The sequence below is a fragment of the Scyliorhinus canicula genome, chromosome 5 (genome assembly GCF_902713615.1).
Source record: "Scyliorhinus canicula chromosome 5, sScyCan1.1, whole genome shotgun sequence".
Classification (NCBI taxonomy): Eukaryota; Metazoa; Chordata; class Chondrichthyes; order Carcharhiniformes; family Scyliorhinidae; genus Scyliorhinus; species Scyliorhinus canicula.
Window position 1 is genome coordinate 54,559,539 of NC_052150.1, and position 23,746 is coordinate 54,583,284.

The 23,746-nt window shown below is 44.8% G+C and overlaps 1 protein-coding gene across 1 annotated transcript in view; it reads right to left on the reverse strand.

The window, feature by feature from the left end:
• The window catches only part of nedd9 (neural precursor cell expressed, developmentally down-regulated 9), a 75,422-nt gene that overhangs the window by 15,663 nt on the left and 36,013 nt on the right, over positions 1–23,746 (reverse strand). The window contains exons 2-3 of the mRNA XM_038797098.1: positions 21,818–22,285; positions 1,183–1,281 (exon numbers count right to left, since the gene is read on the reverse strand). Of these exons, the coding sequence (XP_038653026.1) occupies positions 1,183–1,281; positions 21,818–22,285 (567 nt within the window). The remainder of the gene's footprint in view (positions 1–1,182; positions 1,282–21,817; positions 22,286–23,746) is intronic.

Sequence of the window (23,746 nt, forward strand, 5' to 3'; positions counted from 1 at the left end):
TAAATGGTTGTAAGATTCACGGCACACAAGTGCCAGGCAATGACCATCTCTAATAAGAGTGAAAACAACCATCTCTCCTTGACAGTCAATGGCATTACCATCGCTTAATTCCCGCCTATCAGCATTCTGAGTATCATCATTGACCTGAAACAGAACTTGGCGAGCCATATAAATAACATGACTACATGAGCAGGTCAGATGCTAAGAATCCTGTGGTGAGTAATTCACCTCCTGACTCCCCAAAGCCTGTCCACCAAATATAAAGCACACGTCAGGGGTGTAATGGAATGTGCACCATCTACAAGATGCAATGCAGGCGTTCACCAAGGCTCCTTCAACAACACCTTCTAAACCTACTACCTCTACCACCTAGAAGGACAAGGGCAGCAGACACATGGGAACACCACCACGTGCAAGTTCCCTTCCAAGCCACACACCATTCTGACTTGGAACTGTATCGCCATTTCTTCAATGCCACTAGATCAAAATCACTTCCGCCATAAATAATAAGAAACTGAATGGAGTAGAAGAGCAAAGGGAGCAAGGGGCACAGATGGGGGAAATTATTAAATGTAGCAATGCAGGGCAGAAAAGCACTTAAAACACACTTAACACAACATTGGGGATTAATTTTTAGTTGTGTAGAATTCTAAAGTCGCAAACTTGTATGGGATCCTAGTCGGGCCTACTTGAGTACAGTGCACATTCTCAATAGTGCACTATCGTCTCCATACTATATAAAGGACATAGAAATATTTTATAAAATGTAAACAAACTTACCAGGTCGGTACCAGATCAGAGACATTACAGCTTTGGGGAAAGATTGAGGCATTTTTCAATGGAGACGATCCGATGGAGATTATTTAAATGAGGTAGAATATTTCCACACATGAGAGAATCTAAAAATTAGGGGCTATAAATTCAAGATAACTACTCATAAATCCAAGAGGAAAACTGAGGAGAATTTTATTTCACCCGAGAGTGGCTTGAATGTGAAACTCTGCCACAAGAAAGTAGATGCTTTCAAAAGAAAACTAAATGATACTTGAGAAACAAGCGAATAGAAAGAAATACTGAAAGGTTGAGATGAGGTAGATAGAATAGGAGGAGAGTCATTAGGAGTATGAAACCCAGTGCGGACTAATTGGGCTGAAAGGCCTGTTTCTCTGCGAGAATACATACCCCCTGATGGCGAACTGGCGGGATGTCATAAACCCTTTGTTGCTGCCTTGATGGAGAGTCATAAATGTAGCCCTGTCCACACCTGACAGGAGTCACAACCTGAAGAAAACAAAAGCCAACAAACTGTAAATGACTAATAAACTCTCAAATAACTTTTTTCTACAGTACTTGTACTAATTTCTCTTCAAACTAACTATAATCTGGGCTGATGCAGTCTCCAAATCTGCAGTGATAAAATTTGAGCAGCTAGCCAGAAATTATCTCCATTAAGTTTAGGTCATCTCACCAATTGGGTTAACTGGGTTCAAGTTTCACGAGACTAGAATTTGAACTTCAGTCGCAATAAAGGAATCCAACCCTTTACTACTGATCTGTTAGACCACTTCTGCACATTTACCTCCATTACAGTATGGAGTCAGAGTTCAGTCAATAATGTTTATCACCGATTCTTCTGTTGCCAACTTATCCAAGGTTACAGCTGGATTTTTAATGATGCCAATGAGAGACCTGCATGTGAAAAGGAACAATTTTCTCTGAACGGAAGGGTTTACTTTGACTTGCGATGCTCGCAAATTTTTGGAAAGACTAATATAGAAAAAAAGATCCATCTGATTTCTTTCAATTAAAGTACAGAGTTTGGCAGCCAATGACAAAGATGCCACATCTTCAAAGCAAAGACAAGTTGCAACAGAAGTTGTCACGGACCCTCGGGGATATAATGATCCTAATCTGAAGCTTGTTGGTACAATGGACCAGTGTTTTTGACACAGTTATAAAGAAAAAGATAACTCCCAGACAGCTCCTCAGCCATCCTTAAATCACAAATCTGACAGAACAGATAGTTAAGCATGAATTGCGGGGAGTGTGGGAATGTGGTGCAGCTCATCGAACAGGGTAAGGATGAACAGTGAGCTAAGAAAGTAAATCATCCACTTTTGCCAGCATATAGACCATTGCACATTAGGAGTGAAGGTTTGTGCTCCCAGTAAGCAGCCCTCCCAATTTTGCATCATACTGTTTCTTTGAAATAGTTCCATTTATTTGCAGCTCCAATAAGGGCGTAGCAGTTTTATGGTAATTACTTAGGAGAGTGGGTAGTACAGTGGATTAGTATATCACCCTCTGAATCCAATCCAAGCTGATGAAACAAAATTAATTTCCATCATCGTCTGGCTTTGAGGGCTTAATCCATAATAAATATTGCAGTCACAACCTCGTTTTAGGTATCATGTGGTCACAGAAGAAAGTTCTTCCAAATTGACAAATAAAACCTCAATCTATCATGACTATTAATACATTAGAATATTTAGCTCAGTCTGTGCCGGTGCTCAGTGTCCCAGTTTATTGATTACACTGTGCTCCAGTCCATCCCTCAGTGTGTGTCCTGTGCCCCAGTCCATCGCCCAGTCTGTGCCCCAGTTTATTGGTTAGAATGTACCCCCAGTCCATCCCCGTGCGCCCTGTGCCCCACTCCATTGCTCAGTCTGTGCCCAGTCCACCGCCCAGTCTGTGCCCTGTGCCCCAGCCTATCGACCAGTCTGTGTCTTGTGCCCCAGTCCATTACCCAGTCGGTGCCCTTGGCCCCAGTCCATTACCCAGTCAGTGCCCTGTGCCCCAGTCCATTGCTCAGTCTGTGGCCTGTGTAACAGTAAAGTACATGTTAATCATTCTTCTTTCAACTGACAGGGTAGCCACACATTTTTCCTTGGACAAAACATGGGTGTGGTGGCATTCAGCTTCCAAGTAAATGACTGAAATTCTGCTAACCCATTTAGCAATGACACATAGCACAGACCATCTGTTTGGGGGAGCGTTTCACTCCACACTAAATTGTTTTCTTATTCATTGGTGCCATCTGCATGAAACAGATGGGGACCCACAAATCCTCTTAGCCAGCCTCTCAGCTATTCCCAGTGCAAAAAGAAGGAAAGAATAGATTGAATATATGAAAAAAATGTTTAAAAGTCCTTCTGAGATAGCAGGAAAAGTGGAAAATCATACTATGCACAAAGGCACTGGTATTTAAAGATCATCTCATAAAAGTATTTTTATTTTTTAAATTCCAGAGCAGGCAGGGCCAACCATGTTGAGACGTAAATAAAGTATGAAAGAGCCCATGACAGATCAATGGGAAGAAAGTGATGCATGGACAGAACGAAAAGCTGAGGCCCATAGAAAGAGATGTCATTTCAACGAAAGCTACCAATCTGCGTGTGAAAACTGACATGAAGGGGTGGAACCGCCAACAGCCATCTCCTTCCCAGGAAAGTTAATATTGATTCAGCAGATGGGGCAGCTTCCTTTTAAAAGGTGGTGCCCAGATGATTTTACACTGCTTTGGTTTGGCTAAATTTCTATTTTTTTCCAGTTAAAACCAAGGGATTACGGTCAGCTTACAGACAAGCCACTCGCAAGAAAGTGATCTTCAAGGGGAAATGAATTAAAGATTATAATAATGAATCTGTTATTAATAAGTAATGCCTTTGAAAACCAGCACTATTTTTTAAACCAATCAACTGAATAAATATTTAGAAGAACTTCTATCCTGTGTTTACAAAGCATTTTTTGGTTCACTAAATAGGAGAAACAGCCAGAAGATTTAATGTACCCTAATGTTTACTGTTGGTCTCTATTTCAATTCACATGTGAAGTATAATTAGGGAAGAATAATAACTATTCCGCATTGTGCTAAAAACAGTTGGAAGGTCAAAAAAGCAATGAACATACAAGAAAAGAAAAAAAAAACGAGTCACTCTGCAAAGCGGGTATGTTAACCACCTGGCATTTGAAAGCACAACAACCAGACGTGGGAAAAGGGAAAGAAAATATGAGAATAGAATCCAAGTGGGTTGTTGAAACAAATCAGTTTTCTCCGCCCTTCGATTCTTTGTGCACTTCTGAAGGACACGGGGACAAGGGCCATAAACAAGAATCAGATCACCACAGATCTATTGACCTTTCACCTCAGCTTATGGTTACACCAATTAAAGACTGAAGCAGGTGCTTCTCGAAGGGGGAAAAAAAAAGCTAAAATGGGAATCCCAGGCCCTATTGCCAAGCTGAAATTCAGCACTTCACCAAATATCCGTCTTTTTCAGCATGGAGTATCCTTTAAAAGACAATGGTGGGACAGCAGTCTTCCTTTGTAATCTGGTGTCAGCAGCAACTCAATTTTCAACCTGCCAAAAGAAAAGACCCAAACTCGACATTCCTATCCATCCTCTTGCAGAGCCAATCCAACAGCCAGTCATACTGTGCCTGCTCCTGTCACCAATTGTCAGCTTTATGGTGAATTAAAAAATCATTTGAAAAACACTTCTGAAAAATTCATTCTGCATTAGTGATATGGCAGTTTGACTTGTTTGGTAACAACCTCACCTCAAGTCAGAAGGTGGCTGATTTAAGTTCCACACTAGGAATTGATAGGTCTAAACATACCAGAATTATGAGGCTATGGACAGGGTCAATAGGGAGCAGCTGCTCCTCTGAGTTGAAGGGTCTGTTACGCGGGGTCACAAGTTCAAGGTGAGGGACAGGGGGTTTATGGGGGGGGGGGGCTGTGGAAAATCTTTTTTACCCGGAGGATGGTGACAGTCTCGAGTGCACTGCCTGGGAGAGGGTTAGAGGAGAATTGCTTCACATCCGTTAAAAAGTACCTGGATGTGCACTTGGCACGTCAAAACATTCAAGGCTATGGACCAAATGCTGGCAAATGAGATTAGGTGGGCAGGTCAGGTGCTTTTCATGCATCAGTAGAGACTTGATAGGCCAAAGGGCCTCTTCTGCACTGTATTATTCTGTGATTCTCTGGGAATTGTGCCCATTTTATGGGTCTAAAACAGGTGAGATGATAACTAGTTCAGCATGACAGATGCTCATGCCCAAAATGCACATGTGTTTTGGACACTGATAAATTGGTCATGACTTTAAAAAAATAGGAGGGACCCTGGTGGGCAAGATTGGTAACTGGTTTTCTCTGGTCAGAGTTTGTAATACGATGTACAAACTCTGACTGGCCTTATTCTACCCTCAGTCGAGGAATCAGCACCATGGACCCAGGGCTTCCTGTGCACGACAGTTAACAACCTGCTCATGGTCCAATCATGATGGCATTCTCCACAAATACCCTTGATGTTTTATGGCCATCAATGTTTCAGGACCCATCTTAATCAGAGGCAAAAATTGGGTTGCAAATGAAAGCAAGATCTTTGTTGTCCTCCCTCATGAAACAAACATTTCAGACTAAATTCCAAGGGTGTTTGAGAGCGGTCCTTGGTTTAAACAAAAGACTAAAACAGAACTCTGGCCATTATGTTTTACATAGGATTACAGAAGATGTACGGCAGAGGCACACAGGCCATTTAATCCAGCTAATCCATGCTAGCGTTTATGCTCCAATTGAGCATCCTGCCACCATTCTTTTCCAAATCTACCCTCTTTTCCCTTCTGCCTCATATGCTTACCCAGCTTTTGTTTTGCCACGATGTGTAGAAAAAACTGCGACAGAGCTGGGAAAATTTATCAAAGACTGAGAGGGTGGCAAGAATATTGTTGATGTAAGCACCACCTACGTGGATCAGCCTGAGCTCATCTGTTTAGTAATTTGGAAGGAGTATGTTGAAAGCCAGCACTGTTTTAATCCATGCACACTCTGCCGTGCCAGATGTTAGGTTTAAACAGCAGCACCCATGACTGAGGTGCAGAGCTCTTAAAAACACAAACTTGTTATGACATGGCTGCCAGGGACAGATTCTGTGGAAACCCGTGCCAAAAGTGTGGCTGTGGTAAAACAGGAATATCAATATGCAGCCTGCAGCAAATGATTCACAGGACTCCACTTGTTCATTCTAACTCAGGCCAGGGGCTATGCATTTTAAAGACAGCTGCTACAGGATGTTATAAGTTTTTAGTAATGTCTCCTTTGCTACAGAATCTTGAAAAAAGTGATAAATATACTGCGCTTGGAGAATGGGCTTTTCCTCGCACGGGGAAGAGCAAACACTGGACAGAAACTGGTTGTCAGGACTCTGCATCCAGTGCCCTGATTATGACATTTCCAGAGGTTTTCCAGTGGATGTAACTGGGTCTATGCCCATATTAAACACAGACCTAAAGTACATGTTATAATGAGGCATGCAGAGGCATTCCGACCCTCCTCCTCATTTTCAGGTAATTATGAACAATGGATGCCCCAGAGACTTGACAAAACGACCAGACATGGACACAGGTGGGCAGCCAGAAAGTGTGGCTTTTGTTTTTACCCTCCCCCTACCCATCCACCAAGACAAGGGAGTCTTCTGGTGTCTGTTTTTCTTTTACACCAATGTTAGCAGAACAGGTCCTACTTTAGGACACAGGGGGCATGCCCATTCTTAGACTCCCCCCCCCCCCCACCCCACTTCAGATGCTTGTGTTGGAGCATTGGTTGTGATGAAGGGCCATTAAACTGAAATGTTAAACACTTTTGACTCTCCTTGCACAGATGCTGCACGTTTGCTCAATGTTTGTGGGCAGCACAAGTGGCTAGCACTGTGGCTTCACAGCGCCAGGGTCCCAGGTTCGAGTCCCCGCTGGGTCACTGTCTGCGGAGTCTCAGGTTCTCCCCATGTCTGCGGGGTTTCCTCCGGGTGCTCCGGTTTCCTCCCACAGTCCAAAGACGTGCAGGTTAGGTGGATTGGCCATGATAAATTGCCCATAGTGACCAAAATGTTTAGCAGGGGTTATTGAGTTACAGGGATAGGGGGGAAGTGAGGGCTTAAGTGGGTCGGTGCAAACTCGATGGGCCGAATGGCCTCCTTCTTCACTGTATGTTCTATGTTTCCGGCATTTTCTGTTTTTATTTTGTTAGCTCAGTTCGATCCAACTGTAAGTAAGTATTTATTGGCTCTGGACTATTATAAAGAGCAGGATAACCTAGGCTAAGACCTCAGTGCTGTACTGAGGGAACACCTGAATCATTAGAAATGTTGCCCTTTGTTGAACCAAGGCCTGCTTTGTCTGAAACAAAAACAGAAAATGCTGAAAGCATTCCAAACTGCAGTCAGCACATGTGTAGAGAAAAGGCCAGGTAATGTTTCAGGTGTGTCGCCTGAATCTGATTTTCAGACTGTGTTTTGGATTGCCAGCATCTGCAGTTCTGTGCTCCTTTTTCGTCTATTCAGGTAGATTTAAGTGGCACGGTTTAAGAATATAGATGCTCTGGAAATTGTGTAAAAATGATTGACAATGAAGATAGCAGAACTGAGAGGTGACAGCTACTGGGAAAGGCTGAACAGGTGGAGCCTTGTTTCATTAGAAGAGGCTGAGGGGAGAGTGATCGAACGGTAGATATATAGAGAGAAGATACTACCATTTGTGGGAGGAAAAAACTAGAGACAAAAATAAAAGAGTCATTAATAGATCCAAAAAAACCAACCAGGATGAACTTCTTTACCCATGGGGCAACATTTAATGGGGCGATCAGGGTCTTGCGCACCAGCTGCAGAGTCAGCGAGAGCCAAACTTCATGGCTTTGAGAAAGTAGTGCCACTCAGGCACTTGCCTGGACAGCAGGATCAAGGACCCTGGAGTCAAAGACCTATCTGCCAAGATATCTGGCTGAACAGAGGCCAAAGCTATATTTAATGACATGCCACCAGGAAGGATGTCAACAGCTTTCCAATGTTGGGGGTCTTGATCAGGCACTGAATGCAGGGATCCTCTGCAGGACCCCACCATGTAACTCCAGACTGGTTTGCCTGCCACACTTCCTGCACTGAGAGCGCCCCTCCTGCCACAGGATTAATACCAGTGAGCATTAATTAAGCAAACTTACATGGTGTGTAGGCGGGAAGATAGAGGCATCCCCACTCACCAGCCACCCGCCTGATGAAGCGTCACCCCTCCGTCCACACCTCTTCCTCCCCTGTCCCCGCCCCCTCCTCCTCCCTATCCACCCTCCGCCTCTGCCCCCACCTCCTCCTCCGCCCCCCTGACCCAGCCACCATACCTGCCACAGGGGAGGGTTCATGATTTCACCCACAGTTTTTTGTAATCACAATTATTTGCTATTTGGTGTCGTTTTTATCTGTACATTTTGTTCTGGCTGTGGCTATCTCATCAGAATAAAGGCAAGGACATACAGAAAGATCTCTGTGGGAGTCACAGTGATTTGAAGGCTACACAGTGATACGAACAACAGAAGAAATAAGGCGATTTGCTCATTAAACCATGTCTGGTAAACAATACCTTTTGGGCAGCTTGGGCCACTTCATGCATGTGTACGGCTAATTTCTTGAACTTTGATACAGCAGTTGAGGTGGTCTAGGAATGTCAAAAACTGGCATTTTTCAACTCACTTTATATTACTGTAAATGTTTTCGTTTTCTGACACCACCCATGAATTCTGGTAACTTGTTACAAACAGGAAGTCAAAACCAAAATCATACCACAAATCTTCCGGGGGCTTAAGTATGTGACAGGAAATTTTAAAAATGACTTCTATATATATCAACAGAATATGTGAACATATTCCTAAATGATGTGAACAATTCCTGAAAATCACTTTAAATCTGTAACAATATTTATATTAATGTTGCACCATGTCACGTTAGCATATCAGGAAGCGTGGCACGGTAGCACGGTGGTTAGCACTGTTGCTTCACAGCACCAGGGACCCGGGTTCGATTACGGCTTGGGTCGCTGCCCGTGTGGAGACTGCACTTTCTCCCAGTGTCTGAAAAATATGCTGTTGTGTGAATTGGACATTCTGAATTCTCCCTCTGTGTACCCCAACAGGCACTGGAGTGTGGCGACTAGGGGATTTTCACAGTAACTTCATTGCAGTGTTAATGTAAGCTTACTTGTGACACTAATAAAAATTATTATCCTCTTCATGAGGCAAATTCAAATTACTCTCAGAAAGCAGTCACTGTTAATGTGTGTTAGCATACCACTATTTAACCACACTTTTTTTCATTTTATTAACAGTTAATTTTAAATAATGTGTTAACAAGAGTAAAATCCAGATGATGTGCACCAGACCACAACGTTCACTTTTTCTGGAATGTCCCAACTTGTTGAGGAGTGCAGCTTAGCAACAACCCTTCGATTGATGACTGGAATAATTATACGCCCTCTTGTGTTTTTCCCAGAAGTCTGACCATTCTTTCCTGCCTCCAGACATTGTGTGAATTTGTGCCTTGTCATTATGAAGTCTGTAGTCATTCATTTGCCCTGCTAATTGCCACGTTTGCAAACCTTGATCCAGGTTTCAAATTCGAAATCTCCCATCGGTTTTTATTTGGAAGCTGAACGAACAGGTATGAGTAAAGAAATGGCGAGGTTGGTAGCCAGAATTAAATCTAGCCAGTTTCTTAGAAACTGGTTCTGGCTAACTGGTATATACGCTGGCCTGGGTCACACATAATTTCTCTCTTACATCTACGTCAGATGTAACTTCAGCGACACTGTAAACTTAAATGGACTTTAAAGCTTTTTGTTAACAAGAGAGAGGCGCTTTCTTCGTTGGCGAAAGAGAACACTGAAATATGGCTAATGGACATCCACATTTTTATGGGAAGATGTCTGGAGGAGAATAATTACAGGTAATGCTCCCTGTAAGCTGGGCTGCTGAACAGCAACCTGAAAGAACATGTACAGGCCACACACACACACTGTCAGTGTTTTAAGTTACTGCATGTGCACTGCCATGCAGAATTTCTTTTTAAAAGGCCTGTGTACTTAAATAAATCATCTGCGCACTCGGAAAAAAAAATAGAGGGCATGTGATTACAGCATGTCACTGCACTCCAAGTATGGAAATATACCTGAACAGCGTATAGCTCAGAAGGTCAATGCTGCAGTACTGGGATGTATGTTTCCTTCTATGGTTTCCTATCAGGAGTGCCGAATTCACCTTCACATTCCTGACAAGTTAAAGGCATCATACGTTCCCTCTCTAGCCACCTGGGGTGGCCACGTCCCGATTTTAAAATGGACACTTGCAATGAGTACAGGGAAAATTGGACAATGCTAGGAAGACAAGCAGGTGCAAGGTTTGCCTGTAGATTGGAACTTGCAGCTCCCAGACAGAACTGATACTACAAGCCATTAGCATAGTAATGAGCTATCTCCGGGGACAAAAGGGAAACATTTAAGCAATCGGTACCAGAGTAGACTCCCCGGCGCCAGTGGAGACTAAAAGAAAGACAGGCCAACGGTCACCTAGGGCCCGCCCAGTGATCAAGCAACGACCCCTTTATTGGAGAGAATCAATACAAATGATTGGGACATGGTCCAAATAATTGGGGCCAAGTTCAGGAACCGCCCAAAGGGGCATGAAACCCTTTGGGGTATAAAGAAGAGTCCCCAAGGTCAGAGCGCTCTCTTCTTCTTCACCTTCATCTTGGCCTTTGGCTCTCAGCGACGAGAGGCCCGCCAAGCACCAGCCAAGGAAGTCTAAGGTCAGCGCACGCTACGAGATAGACGCTCCTAGCTACTATTCTATACCAGTTCGAAGCCAGCAGCCTCAGAATCGGACAATGGCCATTGTTCCTCTGACTGAGTGGGTGCCCGAAGCTAAGCATAGGTTTTTAGTAGTAGTTGTAGTTTAGTGAGTAGAGTTTGTGCATGAGTAATAAGTGACCGTGTGTGTAAATAAATGTGCATTGATTTCAAACTTACTAATTGGTGCTACAGGGGCTGTTTAGCTCACAGGGCTAATCGCTGGCTTTGAAAGCAGACCAAAGCAAGCCAGCAGCACGGTTCAATTCCCGTAACAGCCTCCCCGATCAGGCGCCGGAATGTGGCGACTAGGGGCTTTTCACAGTAACTTCATTTGAAGCCTACTCGTGACAATAAGCGATTTTCATTTCATTTCATTTCATGGTGTATCGAGTCTTTGATCAGTATTTGGTTTTGAACCTTGTGGTGGTATCAAAAAGATACCTGGCGACTCTTGAGCAAAGGTAATTAAAACAGAGCAAATCAAGGAAAGCATAACGAGCAACACCTCGCACCTCTGAAATATCCAACGCAAGCAAACATGCATATATGCAATGGCTATTGTCGCACTCCAACCACCTGACGCGCTGCCCATTCTTATGTAGTTACATTGTATATCTTGTGTAGCCCTATTATGCATTTTCTTAAATTTTGTTTAATTCCCTTTTCTTCCCATGTACTGAATGATCTGTTGAGCTGCTTGCTTAATCAGAAAGCATTTTCTTGGCTTGACGATTGAATGATACAAGTGGTACAAATTCTGTGTTAACCTCACATTTCCACATTGTGGAACAAAGCCCTGAAGCTAAAGTTACCCACATTCCATCCGTCAAAATCTTCATTCAAAGATTCTGAAGCTTGGAATTTTTAAACGATTTTCAGCGTGGTTTTAAAGGATTACATAAATCAAGCACTGCCTCACCACACAACTGTTTGGCAGTTATTTTTATTAACCTTGTAAATAAACAGGATTATTGCTTTTGGTTTGTATGAGGTCCCCTGGCACTATGGTGTTTTCACCTTGGAGTCTACACCCAAGTAGGCCTCTGGATATTGCTCAATTCTGAAGTACAAAGTCAGCCTTGGCTGAGTAGTAGCACAACAATAAGTTAGAGAAGTAATGGGCTCAAGCCTCACTTCTGAGACTTGAGCACATAATCTACACTGACATCTGAGTGCAGTAATGCTGCATCATCAGAGACTCTCCATTCTGCTGAGACCATAAATAAGGCCTCAATGCGGGTGGGTGTCAAAGTTCCTATGTCACTGTTCAAAGAACAGCAGGAAAGCTGTCACAACAACATTTAGTTCTCACCCAACACCATTAAAGCATCTGGAAATTTATCTAATTTCTGATAGTGGGACCTTGCTGTATGCAAACATAAGGCATGAAAGGTGCTATATGAATCTTAGAAGAATATCATAGAATCCCTACAGTGCAGAAGGAGGCCATTCAGCCCATCGAATCTACTGATTCTCTGAAAGAGCACTCCACCCAAGACCACTTCCCCGCCCTATCCCAATAAGCCATTAACCTAACCTATACATCTTGGATTGGATTTGTTTATTGTCACGTATACCAAGGTACAGTGAAAAGTATTTTTCTGCAAGCAGCTCAACAGATCATTCAGTACATGGGAAGAAAAGGGAATTAAACAAAATTTAAGAAAATACATAATAGGGCAACACAAGATATACAATGTAACTACATAAGCATTGGCATTGGATGAAGCATACAGTGTTAATGAGGTCAGTCAATAAGAGGGTAATTTAGGAGTCTGGTGACAGTGGGGAAGAAGCTGTTTTTGAGTCTGTTCGTGCGTGTTCTTTGGACATAAAGACACAATTTAGCATGGCCAATCCACCTAACCTGCATATCTTTGGACTGTGGGAGGAAACCGGAGCACCCGGAGGAAATCCACGCAGACATGGGGAGAACGTACAAACTCCACAAAGACAGTCACCCAAGGCCGGAATTGAAGTCGGGTTCCTGGCACTGGGAGGCAGCAGTGCTAACCACTGTGTCACCCTACACGTTTGTTCCTTGTATAGTGCACAACTCCGTACCGGATTAAGGTTGTAAGTTATAGATTATTGCAGCTGTGGCTCCACTTAGAAAAACTGCTTTCCTGAACATCAATGAAAAGAGTTGGAAGAGGTTCTGAAGCTGCAGCTTGATTACAGACAAGATAAATCATACATTTGTAAAAAGTGTATGTCTTTCCTTGATTGCAACATTCAGGAAACTTCTTAGCTCCAACAACCCGAATGTATGATACAGATCACCTGGGCGACCAGGACATCAAATTGGTGCCTTCCAGCAGTATGAAATGGGCACTTAGTAAATCGCTTTTTCATCGTGTCTGACCTACTTTTCAGCTTTTTTATCGTGTCTGATCTACTTTTCACTGAAGATCACACAGCAACTATTCAAACTCTTTCTGGAGATTTGACTTTTTCTTGGCTTGAAATCTTGGCAATATTTCCAAAGTCAAATGCATCATAAAAAACGTGTGCAGTCTATAAGGAGTCACTAATTCACAACCACCCATTCTTTGCTATTAAAGCGGGCCAATTTCACCCCCAGAGCTGTTGCAATGAATTGATGTCAAGTGGGGTATTCGCATCAGATAGGAGTATGGAATGTTTACTCAGCTCTGTGTCAGACTAATGACATTAAAAAAAAAAAAGAGGGGGCTGGATTTTCCCCTCCTGACTCGGAGCAAGCTCCCATCATGTGGCACGGAGGGCCACCATTTCAAAGTTGCCAGGCTCTTCCTGACACTTTCCCTGAATCGGGAAATGTGGCGGATTGCAACCTTAAAAGTTAAACCGGGCTCACAATTTAAATTTCTGCTGGAAATCTAAGTTTCCGTTCCCATGGTATTTTCCCAGAGGACGGTAGGTTCCCGAAGGCAGTGAGAACTCCGCAAATAAATCAGTTTGTGGACCTTGATGGACAACTGCTGAGGAGTTGGGAACCTTTTGACAGGCAAGTTTAAAAAGGGCTTTCCAATGTCCCCTCAGATTTCCCCATGAGCCCTCACATTCCCAATACACCCTCCATACCCTGTATTTTTCAGACAGCTTCCATTACCAAATACCCCTTCAATGCCTCTGCATCCTCCATACTCACTCATCCTGCAGACATTGTATTAGTCAATATTGGATCTCAGCCAAGCATTCACAGTGAGGCCACCTCAGAATCAGGCTGCACAGATCATCCGGTATCAGTTTTCCATCTGGCCTCATTATGAATGCTTGGCTGGGCTCCAGGGCTGTCTAATGAATTCGGCCTTGTAGACAATACTTACACAACTATGAAGGGAGTGTTAGTTTTGTATATTGATATTTTGATGAAGTTGCAATACGTTTTTATTTCTTTGAAGGGAATTTTCAATGCCTGTCTGTTCATTTGGACGAGATTTAGAGGTGTTAAAAAGATTAAAGCATTACCATTGCTTGACAGTTTTATGATGTTGCTCAAGGAACAGTTTTTTTTCTAAAAGAGACTTTTAGAAGTCAGGAATGTAATATCAGGAAATGGCCCAACTTGTGGCTCCCAACTCTTAAATGGAAAATCCGGCACATGGTCTTTGATGTAGAAGCAACCCAGAGGACTATGTAAAGCAGGGGAAGAAGTGGGATGAAAAACAAGATGAGGTAGATCTATATGTTTTGGGAACATTTTGTACAGTCCAGCAAATAAGCAATTATAGCAATCGAGTTGGAGCAATCGAGTGCAAATCAGCTTGAACAGGTTTGTGTTCAGATTATAAATCTGTAAGAGCATCCAGAAAAATAAATTGCAGTGTAGACTCAATGAATACAAACAGAACATCTGAATGAATGTTTTGGTTAGCAGTTTACATGTAATCATTTTAAGGAGTTGGAGTACAATATCTACAACTTATTTCTCTTCTGGGGCAATGCAAAAGAGGAAGTAAATACTCAATTTAAGGGAAAATGAAAGCAGCTATTGAGGCACGAGCTCCATGACAGTTAGGCTCTAAAGTTATTCATTTACAAATGCATTTAAGGAGAAGGAGGAGGGATGCTCATGATGTTTGTTAAAATTGGTGATGCTGTTTCAAACTGTTGAGGTGCAGCAGTCAATAAATGATTTCTACAGGCATTGGAGTTTGAAGAAGAGAAAACATTTTCCGAAGCTGTCAGGTTTTATTGCGTATAAAAATACAAGCTCAATTCTCCATTACTGAGAGGGGCATCTGTCACTGCCTCCCCTGGTTGGCTATTAAAGACATAGAAAGACATGGTGTAATGTAACACCCCTCAAACAGCATACTATCTTGGAAATAAATCACTGTTTCTTCAGCATCTCTTTTAAAAAGAACATTTCTATAAATTTAGAGTACCCAATTCTCTTTTTTCCCCCAATTAAGGGGCAATTTAGTGTGGCCAATCCACCAATCAACAAGGTGTGCAGAGTAGGTGATTTGGCCATGCTAAATTGTCTTTTAATTGGAAAAAAATAATTGGACACTTTAAATTTATTTAAAAAAAGGAAACTGAACAGCAACCAGTAATCTGACTGTGGCATTCATATGCTGTTACACTGCACCCATTATATCTCATTTCCAAAATTGTAGTTCCGACTCTACACAAGTATCACTTGTTTCTTAGCAACAATTAATAAAAGGAAATCAAACATTAAAAAACATTTTTTTAAAAATTATTTATGTGATGTGGGTGTTGCTGGTTAGGCCAGCATTTATTGCCCATCCTTAGTTGCCCTTCAGAAAGTGGTGGTGAGTTGTCGTCTTGAACATTTGCAGTCTGAGGTGTAGGTACACCCACAGTGCTGTTAGGGAGGGAAGTCCAGGATTTTGACCCAGTGGCATTGGAGGAACAGCGATATATTTCCAGGTCAGGGTGGTAAGTGACTTGGAGGGGAATCTGCTACTATTATCCTTCTAGATGGTTTGGAAGGTGTTGCCTATGGAATCTTGGCAAGTTCCTGCAGTGCATTTTGTACATGGCACACACAGCTGCCACTGTTCATCGGTGATGGAGGGATTGAATGTTTGTGGATTGAATGTTTGTGGAAGGAGGAGCAATCAAGCAGGCTGCTTTGTCTTGGATGGTGTAGAGCGTCTTGTGTGTTGTTGGAGCTGCACTCATCCAGGCAAGTGGAGAGTATTCCATTACACTCCTGATTTGTGCCTGGATGGCGTTCAGACTTTGGGGGTCAGGAGGGGAGTTATTCGGCGTAGGATTCCTAGCCTTTGACCTGCTCTGGTAGTCACAGTATTAATTTGGCTAGTTCAGTTCAGTTTCTGATCAATGGTAACCCCAAGATGTTGATTGTGGCGGATTCAGTGATGGTAAAGCCATTGAATGTCAAGGGGCAATGGTTTGATCCTCTCTTGCAGGAGATGGTCATTGCCTGGCACTTGTGTGGCGCAAATATAAATTGCCATTTGTCAGCCCAAGCCTGGATATTGTCCAGGTCTTGCTTCAATTGGACATAGACAGCAATATTTATATGGTGCTTTTCACAACTTCAAGATTTCAAAATGTTTTATAATGAAGCAATTTTAGAGTTTTCAGGCTGGTTTCAGGAGGTGTCCTCAGGTTAAACTCTTTGGCAGAGGAATTCATGAAGTGTTTGATATCAATGAGAATCAATGACATCAGGGGCAAAATTCTCCGACCCCCAGCAGGGTCAGAGAATCACCTGGGGCCGCCGAAAATCCCGCCCCCGCCGTGGCAGAGATTCTCCGCCACCCGGGAAGTGGCGGCGGCGGGAATCACTCCACTCCGATCGGCGAGGCCCCTGCGGCGATTCTCCGGCCCGCGATGGGAGACCTCTCCCGCCGCCGAGGTTTGAACCATCTCTGGTGGCGGCGGGATCGGCGGCGATAGCGGGCCCCCGGGGGGAGGGGGGCGCGGGGCAATCGGACCCCGGGGGGTGCCCCTACGGTGGCCAGGCCCGCGATCGGGGCCCTCCGCTCAGACTAAGGGCCAATTACCTGGGTGCACTTTTTCTCCTCCACGGCCGCCACGGCCTCCGCCATGGCGGAAGCGGAAGAGAAACCCACATCGCGCATGCGCCGGTGGTGACGTCACCGCCGGCGCATGCGCCGACCGGCGAAAGCCTTTCGGCCAGCCCCGCTGCCGCTGGTTTTTTGCGCCAGTCTTCTGGTGCCAACCGCTCTGGCGCAGGGCTAGCCCCCGGAGTGGTTGGCGCCACTCCCATACGCAGGGACCCCCCGTCATGCCGGGTAGGGAGAATCCCGCCCCAGAAATGTCTTTTCACATTCTTACCTCACCAGGAAATATTGGGCACGATTCTCCCATGCCGTATGGGAGAATTGCCGTTCGCGCCATGTTTTCCTGCGGGGCTGGTCCGACACCGGCAGATGATTCCACGAGGAGCAGAGAATCGGCACCATTTGCGCTGGCGTGTTTGGCGCAGTGCCAGTAGCAGGCTGCAGTCCGCGGCCGGGCCACCGATTCTCTGGCCTTGATCAGCTGAGCGGCCGCACGGAAAAAGCAGAGTCCCACCGGCGCCGTTCACACCTGGGTCGCTGCCGGCGGGAACTCTGAGCATAGGGTCGGGAGGCGGCCTGTGGGGCGGGGAAAAGCACTCCTTCACCGGTGGGGGGGGGGGGGGGCTCCGATCGGGGCCCACCGATCAGTGGGCCGGCCTCTCCAGCCCCGGCCCTATTTTATTACGCGGCCAGCCCCTGAACCCTGAGGCCATGTTGGGTCGGGGCCGGCGCACTGAGGAAGTCCCCTACGCATTCGCAGGTTATCGTGGCCCAACTGCGCATGCCCGGTTTGGCGCGGCCTAACTGAGCATGCCCGGTTTGGCGCGGCCTAACTGAGCATGCCCGGTTTGGCGCGGCCTAACTGAGCATGCCCGGTTTGGCGCGGCCTAACTGAGCACGCCCGGTTTGGCGCGGCCTAACTGAGCACGCCCGGTTTGGCGCGGCCTAACTGAGCATGCCCGGTTTGGCGTGGCCTAACTGAGCATGCCCGGTTTGGCGCGGCCTAACTGAGCATGCGCGGGTTGGCGCGGCGGCCATTTGGCGCCGGGAAGGGAAGCTGGAGCGACATGAACTGCTCCAGCGTGTGCTGGCCCCCTCGGTAGTGCCCACGCCCGTTTCGCGCCGTCGTGAAATGCGAAGGCATACACGATGGCGCGAACTCTCTGGGCACGATTCTCCGAAATGGAGACAGAATGTTCGCGCTGTTGTGAATGAGAAAATATCGGATTATTTTTAGATATTCTTTGAGCAATAGGTGGTGGCCAGAATACTGGGCCTTCTTTAAATAGTGCCTTGAAATTTGTTATGACCCCTGAGAGAATAGAGAACCCCTCTATTCATCCTTTCATCTGAAAGACACCACCTTATTCTCTCTCTGTACTAGCTGGAGTGTCGGCTAGACTTTGGGCTCCAGTTCTTGGACTGAAATGGCGAGAGTGCTAGCTGCTGAGACTGGGAACAAGTGTTGATGGTTTAATATTTTTCCAAGATTTTCCTCTGCCTGAGCCTATGATGGTGATATTGGAGCAGGCTTCCTTATGAAATAAAACTTTGCCCATTAGGAAGAGCACAGAAAATTACACATATGCAGCCACAATTGGACATTGACTGTGTAGACGGAGTGTGCGAGGCTTCCCACCATAAGGCCTCAAGTAGATACCTCTGAATTGGGAGTTTGCAACTGGACAATTTATTCCAGTGTGTCAGCAGAAGCCATCTTGAAGATATCATTCCATTGCAGTCCATTTTTATTTAATAATAATAATCTTTATTAGTGTCACAAGTAGGCTTACATTAACACTGCAAGGAAGTTACTGTGAAAATCCCCTTGGCGCCACACTACGGCACCTGTTCAAGTACACGGAGGGAGAATTTAAAAACAAAGAGACAAAGAGATAGGGAGGGGGGGGGCGGGAAAACAAAATAAGAATAACAGAATGATGAAACAGTTAAAAGTACTTTCATTACTGCAGTCCCAAACTTCAGGAAAGCACTAACTGGATATGAAGCTCAAGGTCCTGTACCTGGTTAATAACTGGAAGGTGTTGGACCCTTTCGCCGAGCTTTAGCAGGAGCTTTCTCTATTTATCAGCATGGACTCCTGGGGATAAATTGAGAAGTAGCGGTGGGCCCTGAAAGGGAATGTCTGACCTTTCTGCCAATATAAACTGCAATGAAAATGGAAACTACTACTTTCCAGCCAAGCATTTCCTGATCAGTGCTCCTGCTGTCTGCTCAGCTTCAATACAGATCACACCACTCCTTTAATAGGTAGCACTTCCCCACGTCAAATTGGTCAATGTCTTCTGCCTTATGTGACTCAAAACACAGATGCTACAATCTGTAAAATTAAACATTCGCTCTCTGCCCTCCACGCCCAAACTCTGCTACTTTTAGTTACCAACATTTCACCATTTGCTTAATGTGAGCCAGGCTGCTGTAGAAAAATAACAGCTGTGAAGCTGCTTACAGTACTGTACTCCAAACTACACAAACATTTCACTGTAAATAAAAGATTTGAACGTGATTCAGCAACACTTGTGTGAAATACTAAAAATAAAAAAAAGTTACAGTAAACAGAATTACGAAGAGCAAAACTGACTGGGTGGTCTAATTAGCATACCATCTGTCACTGAGCCTGGGGTTCGAAGTCAGACATCAAGTTTCATAGGAGAGGAGACCCTCATCTGACATGGCAGCTTTGCGCAGTGATAGCACCCTTGCCATCTGAAGGTTATATCTTTAAACCTTCACAACATGGAGCACCTAATCTGGGCCGACACATGTCCGCTCGAATGGACTTCAGTAAGTCCCATTATTCAAGGTTCTGCTGCTACCTCTCCTTCTGTTTCCATCTCCTTCCCAAGGGTAAGGCTGAACTTTGGTTTGCATGTGGATAATTTAATAATGTCCCCTAGCTGACCAGACGGAGAACTGCTGCTCATGGATGTTTATAACAAATTACTTTTCTGTGGAGATCTCTGCAACGCTCTGATTGATCACATCACATTTGGAGTTCCATATCCAACATTCAGGACAACCATCAGTGTGGACATCACTACAATGCAGCCATTAATCCTCCTTTTCAGGATTATAAACGAGACTCCACTCTGACGCAAAACACTATGCATAGAATATCCTTCGACAACAGCAAGTTTGTCATGGCTATATTCAAGCATCGTGAACACATTTAGAATTAATAAAGGAACAGTTACGGTATATATGCCAATATTTTATTTGGTTTAATAAATAGGTGAAGGTTTGCATGTATCACTTGTTCTGTGATAACCCTTTATTAGATACTAGCAACTCCCATTTTGTGGGCGGCATGGTGGTGCAGTGGTTAGCACTGCTGCCTCACGACGCCGAGCACCCGGGTTCAATCCCAGCCCCGGGTTACTGTCCATGTGGAGTTTGCACATTCTCCCTGTGTATGCGTGGGTCTCAACTCCGCAACCCAAAGATGTGTAGGGTACGTGGGCTGTCCACGCTAAATTGCCCCTTAATTGGAAAATAAAGTAATTCGGTGCTTAATTTAAAAAAAATAAAAACTCCCATTTGGTATTGCTCACAGTGAGTCTTTATTTTAGAATTATGAGGTTTTATACCACAAAAAAACGATGCTAGTATACATTCAGTCCTGATTTGCTGCTGTTTTGTTTTGAACAACGTGTGACAGTAGAAATGTGGCATTTGATCAATAACAGGAAGGAACTAAGATGTTGTGCCGCAGATAGGCCCTTTTAAAAAAAAAACATATTGCAGATGTACAATGAGCTTCGCTTCTGACCTATGTAGCTACTTAAATATAATCAATGTTGTTGACAAAAATATTTTGAATTTACAACATGTGCAATATTTAGCTAGTATTAACAAAATGGTTCACAATTTTCAGCTAATAATTTTCATTTGAGAAATCTTTAAATGAACATGCAGCAGCTCTATAAACTCTTGGCTTCCGTTTCTTCTTCCTATATTGGATGAATTTGCACTGACTACTTGACCTGGCATCAAACTAATAATGGAATATTGAGACACAGAAAATAAGCCCATCATTCAGCACATCTAACTTGTATGTTCCTCCCCACGTATCCGCACCTCTGCTTGCTTTTGATACTGTATTTATCATTGCTCCAGGACATGAGTAAAGAAAGCCCCAAAAGTTGTATATCAGTTAAATATTAACATGGTTTGTGTGCACTATATCAGTGAGCTTGTGGTGAATGCTATCAAGCATGGCACTGTCTTTTAATAAAAACCTGTGGCCTATCATTAACACATCACAAAAGCATGGATTATCAGACCAAGAATAGACAATACTTTTTCATTGGCTGTACGTTTATGTGGAATGACTTTTTTGCAGTAAGAATCCCCAAATTATTCCCCATTGGTTCAGGCAGCCTGCCAGTGAACCAGGAATCTTACTGAATTAATCCTCACTGCATTAAATTGTTCTAACTATGGAGATTCTGCACTTTACCTTGATACCCTGCTTTCAATAGAGGAAACCAGCTAGGATTACCTGTGCTATCATTGCCCAGGGACCCTTGCTGCAACATACATTCAGTAATCATTGAATCCCTAGAGTTCAGAAGGAGGCCATTCAGACCATCAAGTCTGTACCCTCTGACCCTCTCTCAATCAATGGCCCTCTGAAAGAGCACCATGCCTAGGCCCACTTCCCCACCCTATACCTATAAGCGCATAACCCCACCTAACCTTTGGACACCGAGGGACAATTTAGAATGGTTAATCCATCTAAACTGCACATCTTTGGACTGTGGGAGGAACCGGAGCACCCGGAGGAAACCCACCCAGACACGGGGAGAACATGCAAACTCCACACAGTCACCCAAGGTTGGAATAGAACCCGGCTACCCGGCGCTGTGAGGTAGCGGTGCTAGCCACTGCGCCGCCATGCTGTCCTTGGGCCGTTGGGCAAGCACCGGATTGATTACGACTGAAACATTCCCTTAAGTTGAATTGGGCAACCCTGCAACACAACATGGTAGACTGGCAGAGGTTGTAAGATTAGCAACCAGTAATAGATTTCATGTTTCTTTGTGCTAGCATGGAAATGAATTAAATAGAGAATTATATACTATGAAGCAACTCAAAAGGAGTAAGAGAAACCCTACCTTACTTGTAGGAGGGGCACTGTCAGCCCCCCAAGCACTCTTCTGTAAAGATGGTGGCACCTGATAGATCTGGTGACCTTGTGCAGCTTGGCCTGATGCAGTGGGAGGCACCTGATATATGTTCTGAGTTAAGTGTGAAGGGGGTACTTGGTAGATAGGATCTCGAAAAGAACTTCCACAGCCTGAGCCTTGCAGGCTTGGGGGTACTTGATAGATGCCTTGCTGGAGTGACTGCTGTGTTGCAACAGAGGAGGAGGGTTCATTTGAGGAGCTGTCATAAATAGGCCCAACAAGAAGTTTGAGACGGTTGCCAGGCGCAATGCCCTGTCGTCCGTGCAGTGAGCAAAGCCACCATCCTTCTAACCCGCCAGTGTTCTGTTCAATCACCATCAGTATATCACCTTTGCGAAAAGACAACTCTTCGGGAGATTCGGGTGCATTGTCGTACAAGGCTTTGGCCATAAGATTCTAGAAGAAAAAAAATGAGACGTTAGAGACATGAACAAGGAAGACATGGCAAAATGTTGCTACAATACCATTGTGAGCGCGGCCAATTCCAGCGTCCCTTGACCCGGAGTCACAACACAATCCAATTAACCAATAATTCTTAGAAAAATACCAGACGTCTAATAATTACAGTCACCAGGTTTGTAAATTTAAACATAATTACTTTTATTTTACAACAAGAACTATAATTAAATATGTAGCAAATACAACTGGTTAACTATGATCTAATTTTGAATCCCGCACTTTAACTTGCCCCCGGCGCGGAGGAAAGGAGCCCCCCCCCCCCCCCCCCCCCCGACAGAGAGGCTGGCCCGTCGATTGGTGGGCCCCGATCGCAGGCTAGGCCACTACGGAGGCCTCCTCACAGTCGGACCCCCCTCCCCTCCCACAGGCTGCCCCCATCAACGCCAAGGTCCCGCTGGCTCAGAGGATGTTAGAATGTTGCCAGCGGGTCTCGGCTTTCTGTTGACGGCCACTTGGCCTATCCAGGCCGGAGAATTTGCGCACCAGACCGGGCCGGAGAGTCGGCGCATACCCCGACCGGCACCGCGCTGACCACGCCGGCCCCAATGGCACCGATTCTCCGCTCTGCTGAGAATCGCGTCCCGGCATCGGGGCGGCGTGGCGCAATTCGCGCAGCCCGCCAGCGATTCTCCGACCCGGCGGGGTTCAGCAAATTCCGCCCTGAGAGTTTCAGATGGTTGTTTTTAGCACACTTTCCTTCAAACCAGGCTTTAAGGTCGAGGGTTTTGCTTTCCAGTCTGTAATGGGTTTCACTGTAGATTCATTCAGGTCTCTGCAGTTTCAGAAAAAACAGCAGCTACTGAGAGAAAGAGATCAGATCATTTCCCCTGAGTGTCAGGGATATGACTCTGCTTTCTTTAGGACCTGTAAATCATCTCACTCAGGCAGCATCCAATCACCACATGGTACCAGGCAAAATACGACCTTTTGGCCAATTCATTGGCCTCCAGCCAACCAATCAAACAGAATTCCACCCCATCCCTCGGGTGCCACAGAGTCTGAGTTCTAGTGTTCGAAAACTTGTACCATATATTATGTTGCAACTTTTTGAATTCCTCCCTCTCTCTGCTGCTTGACTTAAAGATACATGTACATTAAGCATCCATAGATCAAAATCATTATCAAAAAGAAAAGGGAACTATGCAAACAATGAGTCATATGATGCTTTCACCCTTGGGAGCCCAGACGGTTGACTGAAACCCTATTTGGTCCCATATTTGTTTAGGATGTTGTTAAGTGTTAAAATAGAAATTGAGGTTCTAGAAAAGGAGTAGGGTGGAATTCTCCCCCCTCCCCCTACGTCGGGTGGGAGAATCGCCGGGGCGCCGAGCAAGTCCTGCCACGCCGCCCCGGCACCCGCACGCGATTCTCCCACCCCCCAAACGGGCGAGTGGCGAT